Genomic DNA, 18129 nt, shown 5'->3' with positions numbered 1-18129 from the left:
GTTATTTATGTGAGTGTCATATGCAAAGAGATATGTCTCTTTTTTTTAATTAAGGCAGAAATTGCCTCTGAAAAGAGCAAAAAGGTAGTAAATCATCATTCTGCAGGAGAAAATAGGAGACAAAGACAGCAGCCACCGATGTTTTTAATTAAGAGGAGAAAGATATTTTACAAAAGTGAAGGAAACAGTTTAGCCATTTGTTTCCCGCCAGCCATACATAACAGCACTTAGCAACATCACCTCTTGTTTAGGAGGGCAGTGCTACCGTGCGATCTACAGGGTGATGCTCTATAGAGCAAACCCTGTTACATCGCGTTGTTCCTTTAGAAGTGAGGTTGAGTCCATCAATCCCCATCACATTCTCAGCTTTGGATAGAAGGAGACATTTTCAAGGTGGGCAGCTTGGGGTTAACAGTAAGTAGAGTCTTTGGACAGATGAAAATTGAAGATGAACAATTGAGAAAGCTAAAAAATTGAAACTGACCCTTCTGATGGTCAGATAAGCACCCTAAGGGACAGAATAAACACCATGTTCTAACCAGCTCAGCCTCCAGCCAGCCTTGGGGATCCACTCCATTCCTTTCAGAAGATTTAATTAGCTTCCCCCCTGGTATGCACCAGGTGGTATTTCACTCTCAACTTAATTCACCTTTTAGGACTTGTACCCTGCTTCTTTCTTTCCCTGCATATTCTGTTTTTTGACAACCAACTCCAATAAAGTCTATGATTAATCTCAATACCTAGGCACTATTATATTTAATGCTATCTTGGGCCATCTAGAAATAATTTAATTATGTCAAGTAATCATAAATAGGTTTCTTAAGGTACATAATATCTGTGAATTAACTTTCTTGCTTTGCCAGGCAAAAGAGGCCACAACAAGATACTGCCCTCAAAATCGTATGTCCCACCCTGCCTGGCAGGGGTAGTAAGGAGTCATAGCATTCAAGGAGCAGGGTGTGATCAACATGTGGACAGTCTTCTAATTGGTTAGTGGTGAGGTCACTGGAAGTCAGCATCATCACCTTCTGGTTCCAACTGGTCTGGGGTATATGTGCTTGTGAGCAGCATACAGTTAACTTCTTCCACCTGGTGAGAGTTTCAGTATCTGCAAAACAGCTCAAAGGACAATACTTTGGCCACCTGATGTGAAGAGCCAACTCCTTGGAAAAGGCCCTGATGCTGGAGAAGGGGAGACAGAGATTGAGATTGTTGAATAGCATCATTGAATCAATAGACATGAGTTTGAGCAAACTCCAGAAGATGGTGAAGGACAGAGAAGTGTGGTATGCTGCAGTCCATGGGGTCACAAAGAGTTGGACACGATTTGGCAACTGAATAGCAGCAACAGCTGACCACTCAACTGGATACAATAGCTGCAGAAAAGACCCTTGAATCATTTTCCAAGGAAAGCCTCCAGCAGGGCTCTGGGGAAGCTCTTCCTAAAGAGTGTATATCAGTCCAGAAAATTTTCAGTCCATTTTAGTTATTGAAAAAGCCTCTTGTAATTGACTCATTCCCTTTACTTTTAAATTTCAATCTGATAATCACAATTGATTTAAATTTCTCTCCCAACTCCTGCCCTTGCGTGCCATGGCAGCCTGCTTTTGTAAGTCCTAGAGAGTTACAAACTTGAAAAGGTTATCATTCCTTCAGACCCATCTTTCCCCTTTTATAAAAATATATTGCAGCAACTTTTTAAACATTCTGAAATAAAATTAATTGATACTTTCCTGGTGATCCAGTGGTTGGGACATAGTACTTCCAATGCAGGGGGCATGGGTTCGATCCTTGGTCAGGGAAGTTCTGCATGCTGCGAAGTGTGGCCAAAAATAATTTAAGTAATTGAAAAAAATAAGGAAGTATGAAGCACTTCCCAATTCATAACAAATGATAATATAACCTATTTCCTGGATATTTTTTTTTTCAAATTCTACCTACTAACTCTGATATCTGTCAATGTGTCTGCTTATCCACCCAATTGTGTCCGACTCTTTGCAACCCCATGGATTGTAGCCCATCAGGTTCCTCTGTCCCTGGGGTTCTCCAGGCAAGAATACTGGAATGGGTTGCCATGCCCTCCTCAATATCTGTCAATATTTTCTAATAAATCAATGTTTTTTTTATCTCTTTTCCCCACTAAAGCCCCACTTCAGAGACCACCCCATCCCATTTCTCCCAAGTGGTCTTTCCTCCACTCCAGGAGTACACGATTCAGAAGTAAACTGATACTGGGAAACTTGATACCAGTCTCACTTTTTTACAATTTTTAAAGCAATTTTCTTGGGAGCCTTCTCTCTTGACCTCAAAAAGGAGAAACCAGTTGAATACTATCCTTCTACAACTCATCATAGAATGGCTAGCTTACTGCACATAATCAATAATTTGTTTATATAATACAATGCAGAAATGTTCACAGCAAATAAACAGGTGAAAAGATAGGAGTGTTTTAAAGTCATAAAATACATTGTCTCCACTCCAGAATTGAGCCAGTGCTTTTTTATTCACTTTGGCTATCAACAGTTCTTCTTATCCATAAGTTCATTAAAGTAATTTAGAAAGCATGTCTGGAAGATATGTGGGCATATGAAGAAGGGGACTCTATCGAATAATCTAAAAAGCAAACTAGTAGAGAATTTGAGTATTGATAATCATACAGGTGACCCCTGAGAAGGCACAACAGTGATAAATAAAATCATGTCTAAAACACAAGACTTAAGAAGTTAAGTCTCTCCCTTAATACCAAACTTGGGAAGATATGTGTGAGCCAGGAGAATAGGAAAGTGAAGAGATTTTAGTACTTACAAAGCTAATTGTTTCATAAGAAACTAAAAGAAGTCCTCAGAATGAACAGGGAAGTTATCTTGATCTTAAGAATGAGATCAAATACCAAACTCTATAGTACCGGACTGCCCTTCCTATGCTGTAGCCCCTGCTCACATCTCTCTCTCCCTCACTTTTTATGCTTCACCCCCACCTCAACCACTCCCACCAACCTACTAACAGTACTAGACTGCTCCTTCTCAACACAGGACCTCTGCACCTGAAGTTTCTTCTGCTCAAGACTACGCTGAATTCACCCTCCTCTGCCCTTAGCCAGTTCCTAGCCATTTTTAGACCTTAACTGACTCTCCTAAGAAAAGGTCAGCTCTCTTTGTTAGAAAGTTGTGTAATTTTGCTACTTCCTTTTTTTCCCAAGATAAAAGCCCCATTTGTTCACATGTTCACTGATGACCCCTTTATGTCTAATTACGCTCTGCTTAATAGTAACTTTAAAATACTCAAATAAGTGAGTGAATGAATAATTATAACTGTATGAAAATGAATGTTGCTCCATTGTGTCTGACTCTTTGAGACCCCATGGACTGTACAGTCTATGGAATTCTCCAGGCCTGAATACTGGAGTGAGTAGCCTTCCCCTTCTCCAGGGGATCTTCCCAACCCAGGGATCAAACACAGGTCTCCTGCATTGCAGGTGGATTCTTTACCAGCTGAGCCACAAGGGAAGCCCAAGAATACTAGAGTGGGTAGCTTATCCCTTTTCCAGTGGGTATTCCTGACCCAGGATTTGAACTGGGGTCTCTTGCATTGCAGGCAGATTCTTTACCAACTGAGCTATCGGGGAAGCCCTATCAGGTAAATCCTGGATTAGGAAATGGCAACCCATTCCAGTATTCTTGCCTGGGAAATCCCATGGGTAGAGGAGCCTGGTAGTCTATAGTCCATGGGGTCACAAAGAGTCAGATGTGACTGAGCCACTGAACAAAGCAGGTAGATACCAAAATTCAAGCCCATGTCTGTAAAATCAAGCTGATATCTGCTCTGATCATAAGACGCTATCTCTCACAGAAAAAGAAGATTCCAAACTTGTCAGAAAATTCATTATGGATTTTTCTGACATTAGTATTTATATATAAATAACTTTTTTAATTTATTCAAATAAATTTACTTAAGTAAATTTATTAAAATAATTTAAATGTATTTAATTATAATTCATACTTAATTAAATGTTTTAAAATTTTACACAAATAACATTTCACCTTAATACAAGGAATGAAGATAAAAAAGCCTATGCTTTCCATTTAAAAGATAAGTCTTAAATATCAAGTGGTATTAGTGATAAATTGACACTAGATTTCCCATAATGACAAATGTACAATTTTCTAGTTTGTGTTAGAGTGGCCTGCAATGCAGGAGACCTGGGATCAATCCCCAGATTGGGAAGATCCCTTGGAGGAGTGCATGACCACCCAGTCCAGTGTTCTTGCCTGGAGAATCCACATGGACAGAGGAGCCTTGCAGGCTACAGTCCGTGGGGTCACATAGCAAAGAGTCAGACACAAATAAGCAACTAAGCACAGCACAAGGCTGTGTCACAGAGATGTAAGAAACACACACAGAAAACCAAAACAGCTTTATCTTTCTTTTTTTTAATCCAACAAATATGACTGCTTTTAGCAAACAATATTCTTCTGAATATATACAAAATCAAAAGACAAAAAGGTTTGATTAAATGTAATGATTCCATTTGGATTCTCTTCACTGATTCTGTATATTTCTAAAGTAATATTAAAAGAACCTATAGTTAAGGGAAGCAATAGGCTCTTTATAAAGTCCATACTTCATCAAAATTGGCTCCATTTGGCTTTCACACACAGCAAATTTAAATGTCTGGAGATTTACTCATGGAGAGGCGGTAGAAGCGAGTAGGAGACAGAATCTTTTCACCTGTTCCCTGGTTACAATTAAGCTCTAGCTGTCATACAAACACAACCAGTTATTCTCTGCTTTCTACAACCTGTTTAAAAGACAGCTGTGCATCCAGGGGACTAGGCAGTGGGAAGAGTCAATTTAAGGCACAAAGAATAAGAGGGTGCATCGTCTGCAGAGGATGTAAACACGATACTAAAACCAACTAGGGGTCCTCTGCTCTTTATCACCCCTGAGCAGCTTCTCAGGGGTGAAGTGCTTCCCTTGCCTGCTGGAGAAGGTGACCCTTCCTCCTGCCATGTTAGCAGACCACTTTAAGGAGAGTTTCTAGAATACTAACAGCATTATAGAAGTCAGATGTGTTCCAATTGAAACCATCCATGATGATTCCTCCGAAAATGAAAATTCCATTTTTATTTATTTTTTTTAATACTTGGCTGAGTGGGGGAATGGGACTCTGCCAAAAATTGAGCCAAGGCGAAAAGTAACTATTTTTTGCCTCTCTTCTCCAGTCACTGTCTCACTTGGCTTTCTGTGGGCTGTGACTATCTCTTCATGGGTCTCTTTATCCTTGACCACACCCAGTCTTACAGGTCATCCACTTAAGATGCACATTTTTTTTTTTTTTTTTAATGCACCTTCTTAAAGCACTTGTCTGGTTTCAGGACTCACATGCTCAAAAATCTCCAGGGTCTAGTTCTAGCTCTGAGACTAAGTTCCAAAAGGTCATGGGAAGTATGTAATTCAGTTTTTAGTGACCACAGGACTTAGTTCATGCTGCTGAATGGAATAGTTGCTTACTATCTGCTGCCTGAATAATTTAAAAATTCAGTTATCTTCTGCTGTTTTCTTTAAATGTCTGCCCTATAATAAGGCATGTCCCACGAATTTGCATCATTTATTTAACACATACTTACTGATCCTTTCATATGAGTTAGGTAGGCATTTGCAGTGTTGAATAATTTTTCCATCTAAAATCTGTCTTTTCTTGAGCATTATGTACATTCAGAGATACCTTTTTTTTTGACAAAAGAAATCAGAAAACCAAAAAATATCTTTTAAGAGCAATAAAATATGAAATTCAGGTATTCTTTTTAGGCTTCAAATCTATTGTTGTCGTCTCAAAGGAGAGCAATGAATAGGCCATAAACTGCTTTAGCCTGTGAGCTTTTAAGTAGACTTGAACCCAAGTATAGAAGACCTGGCAAATAAAAGACTATTTGTGCTAAATAAAAGTAGAAAAGAATGACAGGTTGGCTATTATTTCCATATTTGCAAATGGTGATTTTTCCAATAATAAGATATTTGGCCACAGTTCATATTCGTGGATATGAGTGACTGTGTGCTTATGTAAGAGTGTGTGTGTATGTGTGCATATGGAATCTGTATTGTGTAACGTCAGATAAGAATGTGGGAAGAAGGACAAAGCAGGCATGATAGACTCATGGAAAGCAGCACCGGAACCATCAATTTACTTGTAAGGGATTCCCCTCCCTCCTCTCCAGAGGTGTTAATTTTGCGGCAAGCGGTTTACCCATGAGAACTCACTTGTGTAATGTTTGCCATCCAGATGTATTCATTACATGCTATTCTTTAAATGAAACCAAAGGGGAACTTAGAATTCCTGCTGCAATTCTGCCTTGAAAGGAATATAACCATTTTATGTGCAGCTTCTGGCAGCAGTCTTGTCTTTATGGAACAACTCTTGGGTCTATATCACATACACAAGCTCATGACTGCAGAGGTGCAAGCCGTGTGGCTAGGCCTCTGCACCTAGCCCTGATGAAATCCAGGAGCTCTGAGGTGGGAATTCCTAAAGGAACCGCAACTCAAGGCAGGAGCAAATGATCACACAAAGCACAGTGCTCTATCATTTCATTGGTCTGGGACTCTCAAAAAAGGACTCAAGCTGTCAGTGAGCAGTCTTAACTGATCTCTGAAAAACTGACCACCTAAACTAGTACTTTCTCCCCAAAGTCTCTTATCTTGTTTTCCCTGCTTCATTTCTCTCATGGGAGTATCTCCATCTGACACTGTGTGTTAATTTATTTTGCTTTCTGCCTCTTTCTCTAGTGGAATGTAAATCCTAGGAGGGTGGGAACTTTTACTAATGTTTTCACTATTGTGTCTTGAGCATCTGGGACAGTGCCTGGCCCAGAGTAGGTCCTCATAAATATTTTTTGAATGAATCATAAAGAGATAAATGAAAAAATGAATTAATATGACTTTTCAACTGTGTTTCGTTTCTGCTCTCCCCAGTTATTTTGGCTTTTTATTTGAGTTGCTTAATGACTGGTTTTGAACCTCTCAGGAAATTATTTGGTCCCTTGATTTTCAAAAATTAATAAGTGAAACTATATGCATATAAGCATATAAGACATATAAACGTATAAGCATATAAGCATATAAACATATAAGCATATAAGACATACCTAAAGAACCCCTCTTAACAGGAAATAAGAGATTCTCTGACATGCTTACAAACTGGGTCAAACAAGAGCTTAAAAGTAATTGCTGAGATAACTGACAAGGGGTCAGCTTACAGGCTCAAACCTGAGGCTTGGTCAGATTGCATCTCTGTGTGGTCTGGCCTCCTGCTCTGTCTGTCATCACAGAGCAGGTGGCCAGGCAGGACTGTGAGTGTGGATATGGTGACTACTGTCAGTTGCTAACTAGGGCCTGCACTGTAGCTAGGAGATGATTGCTATTAAGTTGCAGTTTGCACTGGACAGGGGCCAAAGTGTTTATTTTCCCCTATGACCCAAACCCCTATTTTGTCTACATAGGTCACCCCCGCCCCCTGAAAGTTCAGGGGACAGTTATGTGCTTCATTGATTTATCTACTATGAACCCAGAGCTACTCTAGATGCTGGGGTCTGACAGGTAGAGGCCCTGCAGTCTTAGACTTTGCTTTATTGATCATCTTTTCCAACCTGCTCATCTATCTTTGCAAGGTCATTTACAGTACCCACTTGAGTCTCTTAGAGACTCAAAAAAGGCCCTTAAACGTTTTTAATTTATCTTAAATTTCCAAGAAGAGTCCGAATTTTTGTGTCCTGTTAAATACCAATGTTCAATGTAGCAGCAGGATAGAAACAGAATTATGGCAGATGTAAAGAGAATTTTTTCACTTGTTTTTATCACTAATTAGCTATTTGACCCTAAGCTAGTGGTTAGCTCAAGCTGAACCTAGAATCAACCAAGAAACTTAAAAAAAATGCCAGTGTCCATACTCCAGACCAGTAGGAACAAAATCTCTAAGAAGTGGATCTGGGCTTCAGTATTATTTTGAAACAACTGATACTTATGTGCAGCCAGGATTGGGCAAATCTCTTTGTACTTTCTCAGCTTGTAAAAATGAGGGTAATCATAGTTCCCTCATTAGCGCTTAAGAATTTCTTATCTAAAATTTAGGTTGTAGATGTCAAATAAATTTACTATCTATACAACTAACTGGTCTACACTCTCATTTTGGTCTACACTCTCAGAAATTCTTAAACAAATCCAAAGATGGCAAAGACTTCTGTGAGACAGAATAATATTTTAAAACGAAGGGGAAACAATATAGTTTCTGAACTTTCCTTCTTTGTAATTGCTAAGGACCCTTTAGGTCATGCTGTGTAAGATTCTGAGTTTTTAAAGAGATAAGAGCATATAATGTCATTATTTCCAGACACTCCAGTGGTAGCAGAATCAGCAGCATTAAGGCCATGGCTTAAGTCACCCACAAATTCAGTCCATTTCTCCCTTAGGTATCTTTGTTATAAACATTTTCAAGGGCTACTGTCTGGGCACTGTGGTCTCTACTCAAATATTGTCAGTTCTCAGAAGAGTCTAATCAGTGGTCAGCAATTGAAGATGCAGTGAGGGAGCTATAGATCATAGGCAATGCCAAAGAAAGGAGATTTATTGAAAGATCTAAAGTACAATCTTTCAGGGACATTGCTTCAGAACTGGATTCTGAGGAATAAACTGCCGGGTACAGAGGACTCTGGGGATTTCATCTTGAGTCCCTATTGATGGAGTCCTTGAATCAATGTTGATGAAAGTTTGTGCAAACTTAGTGAAAAAGTTTATGTTCTCTAGATAAGGTCCTCTGTTAAGAAAATTAATGTGACAAAAAAGCAAAATCTTCCTCATACTGGAATTTGCTGAAAATGGCTCTGTTGGAAATTAAACCCTGAGATTACATTAGAGAGGGGATCATAGGAAAAGAGGAACATATAGGAAAAGAAATATTGTAATCCAGGGAGGATGCAGTAACCACACTCTGTATTTATAAAATTGGAAAGCACACAGCAGCTTCTTTCATTATAGAGAGGGAAACTACTCTCAACTATAGGGACATTTGCTTTCCTGGATTATTCATTGTGTAGAATTCCATACAATGAAAACCACAGCATGAAAATGAAAATGAAAGTGTTAGTCACTCAGTTGTGTCCAGCTTTTTGTGACCCCATGGACTGTAGCCTGCCAGCCTCCTCTGTCCACGGAATTCTCCAGGCACAAATGCTGGAATGGGTAGCCATTCCCTTCTCCAGGGAATTTTCCCAACCCAGGGATGGAAGCCAGGTCTTCTGCATTGCAGGCAGATTCTTGACCATCTGAGCCATCAAGGAAGCCCAAATAACACAAACCACAGCATAATCATTATCAGTAATGGGATGGCCTAATTATGTTGAACCTAATTATATAGAAACTTTTATTTTTGGCTTCATGGATATAATTTTTAAGGAAATTTACCAATAATAATAATACCACTAATTGAGTAATTTCTGTGATAAGGCAAGTACATATATGTCAAGCACATTATATACATTTATCCTTTCCATAACTCCCTGAAGGAGATTTATGATCTAGGTTTTCCAGAGAAAGACACCGTGGTTAAAAAAACTTCCCAAGGTCACACAGGCAGAGGTGAGATTCAAACCCAGAGAGTCTGACTCCAAAGCCTATTTCTTAACCAGTCTCTGTTCTTCTCTGACCCACTAGTTGATCTAGATAATGATTCTGCCATTGAGTTACTGACTGGTAAACTCACCATTGGTAAAGTTTGGGAAGTACAAACTAGATAATGTCCTCATCATACTGAGGCAGAAATAAAAAATGAAACTGTCAGGATTTTGCACAAGGTCAACTGTTGACTGTAAGTTACTCAAATGCGGAAGTGCAAGTCTCTGCTATGCAGAGACTGACAAATTCAGAGGAAGTGGTTGACTTTACAGTGACAGAGCACTGAGGAAGAAAGGGTTATAACTGAGTCTACTGGGAAGGCTGCTCCCACCCACCAGCATGGGCCACTGACTAGAACAGGTTCAACTGTTCAAAACAAAATAGAGAAGTAAAAGTTTAATTGCAGGAACAAGACCCCAGAGAGGGGGAACATAGCACTTAGAAGTCAACAAGAATCCCCACAGTCACCCTTGAAGCAAAAACCGTGGGTCCCATTGGCAGCAAAGAAAACCTGGTCCAGTGTTTCACCTGAGTTTCCTGTGCAGGAGAATGGCTAAAGCTAGGGATGCTAAAATGCTTTTTTCTTATGAGGAAATCAGTATCAAACTAAACCAATGAAGGAGCAGATAGGTGAATGGTGATCATGGGCAGAGTAGGAAAAGACATGGGGGATGCCTAGAGCTATATTCAGTTCAGTTCAGTTCAGTTGCTCAGTCGTGTCCGACTCTTTGCGACCCCATGAATTGCAGCACGCCAGGCCTCCCTGTCCATCACCAACTCCTGGAGATCACTCAAACTCACGTCTATCGAGTCAGTGATGCCATCCAGCCATCTCATCTTCTGTCATCCCCTTCTCCTCCTGCCCCCAATCCCTCCCAGAATCAGAGTCTTTTCCAATGAGTCAGCTCTTCGCATGAGGTGGCCAAAGTACTGGAGTTTCAGCTTTAGCATCACTCCTTCCAAAGAACACCCAGGACTGATCTCCTTTAGGATGGACTGTTTGGATCTCCTCGCAGTCCAAGGGACTCTCAAGAGTCTTATCCAACACCACAGTTCAAAAGCATCAATTCTTTGGCACTCAGCTTTCTTTACAGTCCAACTTTCACATCCATACATGACTGCTGGAAAAACCATAGCCTGGACTAGACAGACCTTTGTTGGCAAAGTAATGTCTTTGCTTTTGAATATACTATCTAGGTTGGTCATAACTTTCCTTCCAAGGAGTAAGTGTCTTTTAATTTCATGGCTGCAATCACCATCTTCAGTGATTTTGGAGCCCAAAAAAATAAAGTCTGACACTGTTTCCACTGTTTCCCCATCTATTTCCCATGAAGTGATGGGACCAGATGCCATGATCTTCGTTTTCTGAATGTTGAGCTTTAAGCCAACTTTTTCACTCTCCTCTTTCATTTTCATCAAGAGGCTTTTGAGTTCCTCTTCACTTTCTGCCATAAGGGTGATGTCATCTGCATATCTGAGGTTATTGATATTTCTCCGGGTAATCTTGATTCCAGCTTGTGCTTCATCCAGCCCAGCGTTTCTTATGATGTACTCTGAATAGAAGTTAAATAAGCAGGGTGACAATATACAGCCTTGACGTACTTTTTTTCCTATTTGGAACCAGTCTGTTGTTCCATGTCCAGTTCTAACTGTTGCTTCCTGACCTGCATACAGGTTTCTCTAGAGGCAGGTCAGATGGTCTGGTATTCCCATCTCTTTCAGAATTTTCCAGTTTATTGTGATCCACACAGTCAAAGGCTTTGGCATAGTCAATAAAGCTGAAATAGATGTTTTTCTGGAACTCTCTTGCTTTTTCCATGATCCAGCAGATGTTGACAATTTGATCTCTAGTTCCTCTGCCTTTTCTAAAACCAGCTTGAACATCTGGAAGTTCACGGTTCACGTATTGCTGAAGCCTGGCTGGAGAATTTTGAGCATTACTTTACTAGCGTGTGAGATGAGTGCAATTGTGCGGTAGTTTGAGCATTCTTTGGCATTGCCTTTCTCTGGGATTGGAATGAAAACTGACTTTTTTCCATCCTGCGCTATATTAATACACTGAAAAAGCTCCAAGTGCTGAAAAAAACAAAACCGAAAACAAGGATGGTAACTTGACCTAAGTCATTCAAAGTGAAACGAATTACAATGAAGTATTTGTTTTCCTCATGATGAAAAATTGTCGATTGCTTTACTACAATATTAAAATTTGGGATACCCCTGATCACATGTCTAATTTTCCTATAGGCTGGACAAAAGAGTAGAGTATTGCCTAACTCACAACTGTTTCATTTGGTTTCAAATGAGCTTGCAGAAAGATCCCCTGACGGTTTGAAGGCAAATAGTTCTTGAAAATCTGAACCACCTTTAGAATATACCAAATCTTAATAATATCCCTATGGAGTCTGCAAGATGGTTATGCCAACTGGGATAGATAACAGTGGAGGCCCACAACTATTTCTTAAGTCCAGAGGAAAGACTGGCAATCAATACACAAGAATACAATTAGGAAATAGCATTGCCATTGGAATGTAAATCACTGTCTTCCTACATACAACATTTTTTCTTTCCAAAGTCACAGCCTGAGCAGCTTATTTTTTTACCTAGAGCTTTGTGTCAGTGATGTAGCCTTTGATAATTCTTGTAATAAAAATCCAGTCATGTATGACATTTAGGAGGGAACGAAAGGTTTGATTTGCCTTGGGCCCCAGGAACCCTTATAAAAATGCCTTTAGTGAGAAATGAAAGGAAAAAAAATTAAGGGGTCATAAATTGAGCCAAATCAAAAATGGTGCCAAGTCACTAGGCTACCTTTTAATGGTTCTAGAAATAGAGAAGACCAATGAATGTAGTTCCCCCCTCAAATATTAAAATTAACCAAAATAGTCTAAATTGGGGAAAAAAAACAGGAATAAAGAGAACATGATGTTGTCTTAATGCCTTCTCAACAGCTGACAAGATAGATTTGGGGCACTACTGGAATATAGACATTTAAGAACAGGGCTTTTATCACCCCATGTGTCACAAGCATGCTTACACTGTGAAGAAAATCTGAATTTTCACTAAGTGATCCATAATACCAATAACAGGCCGCACCCTTTCTACAAAATCCATTCCAATGAGATGTACTCCACTCACATTTTCATTTAGCTCTTGCATTCAGTCAGCTTTGTCCTATTTCCTACGGGTGGAGTCTAGTTATATGCCTTTCCCAATGTCATTTGCAAAGCAGCCACTTTTCTCTTCAAGCCCCTTTCCTTGAGTGTGAGCCAAATGTCTGCCTCTCACACTCTTGAAGGCAGGACCCTAAGTAATTTTTGTCTGAGGACATATGCTAACAGGGAGGTGGCAACCTTCTGTGTCTCCCCACATGTCATTCTATTCATACCCATTAGTCAGTGCAGTCTAATAAAACGTTTGTGTGAAGAGTGGCTTCCGAGAAAGTTTAACTCATCGCAGAGGGGAGGAACATGTTCTTGGGGAAGAATGATTCCTGGGAATATACAAGTCAAGAAGCTCGGAGTTTCCTCTAACAAGCTGAATGTCCACAACCACCAGGAAGAGGCCGCATGCCTCTGTTAATAAGAGTGGTCCTCATTCAGGCAGCATCACCATCACTTGTGAGTTTGTTAGAAGTGCAGCTACCAGGCCTGTTTCAGATTTACAGCATAAGAAACTGCAGTCTCCAGCTGATTCATATGCAGGTTCACGCTTGAGGAGCATTGGCCTAGAACATGATTCTCAACCTTGGTTACACATGGGGCACCAACCAGGGAAACTTAAAACTTAAAAATAATTATTGATGCCTGAGCAACCCCTCACCCACCACCCCCGTGGAAGAGATTCCAAGATATTCTCTCTGGGGTGTGGCCTAAGCATTGGGATTTTTAAAAGCTCCCCAGGAGATTCTGAGGTGCTGTCAGAATTGTGAACCACTAGCAAAAAGGCAAAGGAGAGCTACTTTTCCTACCCCTCACACTCTGCCTCACAGTCAAACAGCGGGTTTCCTGGAGTCAGAGTTTCTCTTTTCCTGTGACCTGGCAGCCCAGAGCCCGGCAGTAAGTACAGGGTTGGGGGTTGGGGGGAGTCTACTAAGGAACGCAACTCTGAGTCTGATCCTCCCGTCTCCCTCCCACCCTCACCCCCTGACACAGCTGCCACTGATCTTCCACACTTAAGCAAACCACACCAGTGAGTGGCGAACATCAACTCGTGCTTGAAAAATACCAACTTGGAGCCCGGTTTGAGAAGCTACATCAGAGTCTCGAGATGCGACGCTACAATCTGCAGTTTTCACTAGCTTCCCAGGTGTGTCTGATATTCAGCCAGGTTTGTGAACTCCACCGCGGGTCTAGCCTTTCATCCTGCCAAATCATTAAGGGTTCTTAAGGATGAATGAGCTGTCAAGAGGGCGAGGGCCTGGCGCAATACTCCTTTATTAATTATGGCGAAGTGATGTATTGGCAATGATAATGCTTCTCTTGGAAAGGGCAATGAATGGTTCGTCGATTGCTGCATTAGATGTTTCCCAGCTGAACCTTATTGCTCAGCTTTTACTCCTCTCTGTAGTTTTAAAAGCTTCAGGGCTTTCTCATTAAACAGCCTCTTGGTCTTTATTCTCAGGTGAGCTGCAATCTTAGAGGGAAACACCAACAAAGGAGAATCTTTCGGAGTTCTTGGCTGGGGAATTACCACCCCTTACCCGCCCTTTCCTTATCTGCTTGTGTCAGCAGCTCCTAGCTAGCGTATTTCTGGACAGTTCCGATAAGTAGGAAAAACACGGAGTGAGGATTTCAGAGAAAAATCATTGATACATCCCCGGATCCCTTTGCTAAAAGAAAGCTTTCTTTAGCAGAGGGATAGAAAGTGGAGGAAGAAAGATATATCTGGATGAACAATTTCAGAGGTGAGAAACGGGTAGGCAAGCCGGGGTTGGGGTTCTGTCTGTGGGTGAGGAAGGCGGCAAAGAAAAGTTGCAGCGCGGGTCTGCGCGTGTAACCCACGGGTTGGGCGCCGGGGAAAGCGCTAGCGCGCGCGGCCCGAACGCACTGCAGGGCCGAGAGCTGAGAGCTGGGAGGACGTCGACAGACCTCCGCGGCAGAGGCTGGGAAGCTGGAATTGTTCCCCTCCGGCCCGGAGCTCCAGAAACGGACCAGCTCTGCTCGTCCGGGTGGCCGAGGGCGCCGGCGTGGGGCGCGCGGGGGGCCTGGGCGCCGGCGGCGGCTGGGGGGAGCGCGCGTGAGAGCGAGTGCGAGGCTGCGGGCGGCGGGCGGGCGAGTGTGCGCGGGAGGGAGGGAGGGAGAGAGGGAGGAGAGCGCGCGCGCCGCCCGGGCCCCGGCCCTCCCAGCCTCCCGGCCTCCGCGCTGCCTCCCGCCCGCGCGCACCGGCTGCCCGCCGCCGCCGCTCCTGCTCGCGCCGGCGCTGCATCGGAGCCCACCCGCCGTCCGCTTTGTGCTTCCCCCCGAAGATGGGAGCGACCTCTCCCAGCTCGGGAGCTATTTAAAAAGGAGGGAGTGCGCCGTCTTTCCTACTAGCGTGGAGGAACCGGAGAAGGATCCAGTCACACTTCCCCAAATCAGGTAGGATCTTCTGATGGGCAGCTGAAGGGATTTGGTCAGATACCGCCAACTATTTTCCATTTGTTCAGAAGGCTCCACTTCCCTCCGCTTTGGGAAAGGACCGGCTCCTAAATTGTGTGTGTGTGTGTGTATCCCTACCCATATCTGGGGTGTACGCGCTGCTCGGAGAGTGAAATTGCTCGGGCTGGTGCGCCTGGTCGTTGAGTGTACCCGCCTGCCGGAGGAAGAAAGGGCTGCTAAGGAGGGGTGCTGCACCCTGCACCGCCTTGGGCTTGAGGATTCAGGGCGCTGAGAGCGAAGTCCACCCGGAATGCCGCGCTGCTGGGGATCCAGGCGTCCCCACCCACTGGGCTCAGCTCCATGGTCATCCGTCCCCCTGGTAATCCCTGGGGTCTTCCCCAAGCCCACACTCGCGAGTTTCCTCTTTTCCGGCCAGCCCTGGGTGCTCCTTCAGTAAGGACTGCGGAAAGGAGGGAGGTGTGGCCGGGGCGGGGGGGACAGGCGAGGGAAGGATGCAGCGGGGGGTGGGGGGGAGTGGGCTGCAGGGTCCCAGCCTTTGGGCACTCTGCTAGAGGGTGCGTTGGGGATGCTGCGCGCACAGGCAGCTTGCCCCCGAGATTCGTGGGGAACTTTGCCGCTGCATTATCCGCCTTTGCCTCTGGAGCTTTGCTGGCTCTTGGGGAAATGGTCTGTGTTCTGAGATGTGAGGATATCCTTCTTGGCTCCTCCTTAATGAAAAAGAGGGAGGTCTTATGGGTGGACAGTCGGCTACGGAAACCAAATCTGCACAGGCGATGCTTTTAAAAATACAGTATGTGTGCATCCTTGGCGTATAAAATCCCCCTTCCCTCGTGGCTTCTGGATGAATGGCTTGGGCTGGCAATTCGTATTTCCCTCTCCAGACAAAGTGGCAATGGTTGGGTTGTGAGCAGAGTGATCGAATGTAACAAAGAATTTTGTGAAGAAAGCGTTGTGCATGGTGTCCGCAGTCTGTGCAAAGAAAGTCCGCCTCTGCACTAGGTATTTATTTAACCCCCCTCTTGCCTGGCTCCCTCGCAGGCGCTCTCTCTCTACTGCTAGTCAGCCACTAGTGGTTGTGAATATAACAATACAAACTTTGTCCTGCTGGAGGTGTAAAGACTAAAAACAGAGAGAGAGAGAGAGAGAAAAAAGGATATCAGTAGGTGTAATGGAAGGAGCTTTTTAAAAAATGACGGTCGTTAAGACAGTACAGACATCCGTGTCATGGAGGAGCTGGTGGAGTAGGTGGAGAGCCTGATCAGATCTGGTTAAAGGCATAGCTTGAGTTTCTCCAGTTAGAGCAATTGAACATCCACACTGTAGTATCTGTGTGAAGATATATCCTGAGAGAAATGGGGAGCAATCAGGAGGGGATTCTGAAAGCATACCTCCCATCCACAGCCCCCTAACATACACACTCACTCCTCACTCGCAGGTTTCTCTTTCTCAGAGCTGCTCCTGCAGCAAGTCAGGCAAAGAGGGAGGAAAATATATTTAGATATTTCATTCATTTCAGAAAAGAAAACAAAGCTGTAATAGGAATGATTGCTTTTAGGTTCCTCTCTGTTACTTGGATTTACCTCTATGGGTTTGCTAAACTTGCTTAATTTTGAGGTTAGCATGAGAAAAAAAAAGGAGGAAGGAAGAGAACTAGCTCGCTCCATCTTTGGGGCCTCCTGAATGAGAAGGCGGGGACAGATGCACTTATTTCATCAGAAGCAAAATGTATTTTCTTAAATGGTTTTCATTTTAGGGACTCTGCCTGCTTGAAGGATTCCATTTGGATGTGAGGGCTAGTTCATTATTTCTCCCACCTACTAAAGAAGGAACCTTCATTTTTCTCCCCTAAACTGGTTCTTTGATTAAGTATGGCATGACTAATTCCTAGGGAAAAAGTAAAACAAACAAACAACAAAAACCTGCACAGAGGTAAACTGTTATTCACTATTGAGCTGTGCAGGGACAGCAAAGGATGTGAGTGTCCATGACGATCAGACTGCCTTTACTCTGCCTTGAAACCTTAGCAGGGCTGAAAGAGGAGTGTAATGAATTAGAATATGAAGGCTGTGCTTTACATCTGTGTATCTACCTACTGTCAGTTTACTTATCATTACTATTTAATGGTTTCTACTGTATCTTTTCAGATTAAGTACTGGATAACCCATATGTTGGTCATGAAAGGGAAGAAAAATGCATGGCCCAGCAGTGTGTTAACTCCAAATAAAATGACAAAAAGAAAGTGAAATTACAAAAGGAAGGTGAAGTATAGTCAGTAACACCTACAGGACTATTTGTAGGAATTGTATTAATTGCTGTCTCTAATAACTCACTATGTTTTGAAAATTAAATATTTCAAGAGAGCTTCAGCATTTTGTTAGAAACCTATATTTAACATGTTTTTTTACCAAACAAAAATAGTTTTATTTATCTTGCAAAGTAAATGCATATCTCCTTCCCTGTAAGTACTTAATCTGTTTCTTTGACAAAATAAATGGTAAAAAAGCTCTGTAGATCCTACCAAGTTGCATTTCCCTTTTAAAGCAAGTATAAAGCATGCATTTAGCTTATGGATGGGTTATTCTCAAAGTAAGTGCATTTGGGGACTGTACCATCTGGTTTTCATGTTGTAGTTCAGTAACAGAGGCCCTTTCTCTGTGATGCCTTCAGGTAGATGGAGAAAAGCAAGTAGGTGAGAAGCAAGCAATCTGTCCCATCATCATGGAAATACACAAGATCTAAATTGAAACAGAAATTAAATGTGGAAAAAGAAGCACATAAAGAGGATGGTAGAGCACATAACTTGCACATTTGATATTTTTGCAGTGTGTATCTATGTTGCTTGTCTCTAAAAATTGTTGCTTGACATTGG

At 42.4% G+C, this 18129-nt stretch overlaps 1 protein-coding gene across 15 annotated transcripts in view; it reads left to right on the top strand.

Annotated features, from left to right (window-relative positions):
* SLC8A1 (solute carrier family 8 member A1) overlaps window positions 1-18129 on the top strand; it is a 447525-nt gene that overhangs the window by 52515 nt on the left and 376881 nt on the right. For 9 of the 15 annotated variants that reach the window (XM_024998355.2, XM_024998352.2, XM_024998354.2 and 6 more), the window contains 1 exon segment: window positions 13815-13968. The exons of 2 other annotated variants lie outside the window; for them this stretch is intronic. In XM_024998355.2, the coding sequence (XP_024854123.1) occupies window positions 13930-13968 (39 nt within the window). In that variant the 5' untranslated portion in view covers window positions 13815-13929. 15 annotated transcript variants of the gene reach the window in all.

This window comes from Bos taurus, chromosome 11 (genome assembly GCF_002263795.3).
Source record: "Bos taurus isolate L1 Dominette 01449 registration number 42190680 breed Hereford chromosome 11, ARS-UCD2.0, whole genome shotgun sequence".
NCBI classification, from domain to species: Eukaryota; Metazoa; Chordata; class Mammalia; order Artiodactyla; family Bovidae; genus Bos; species Bos taurus.
The sequence above is the reverse complement of the archived record's forward strand: the minus strand, read 5'-3'. Positions and strand labels throughout refer to the sequence as shown.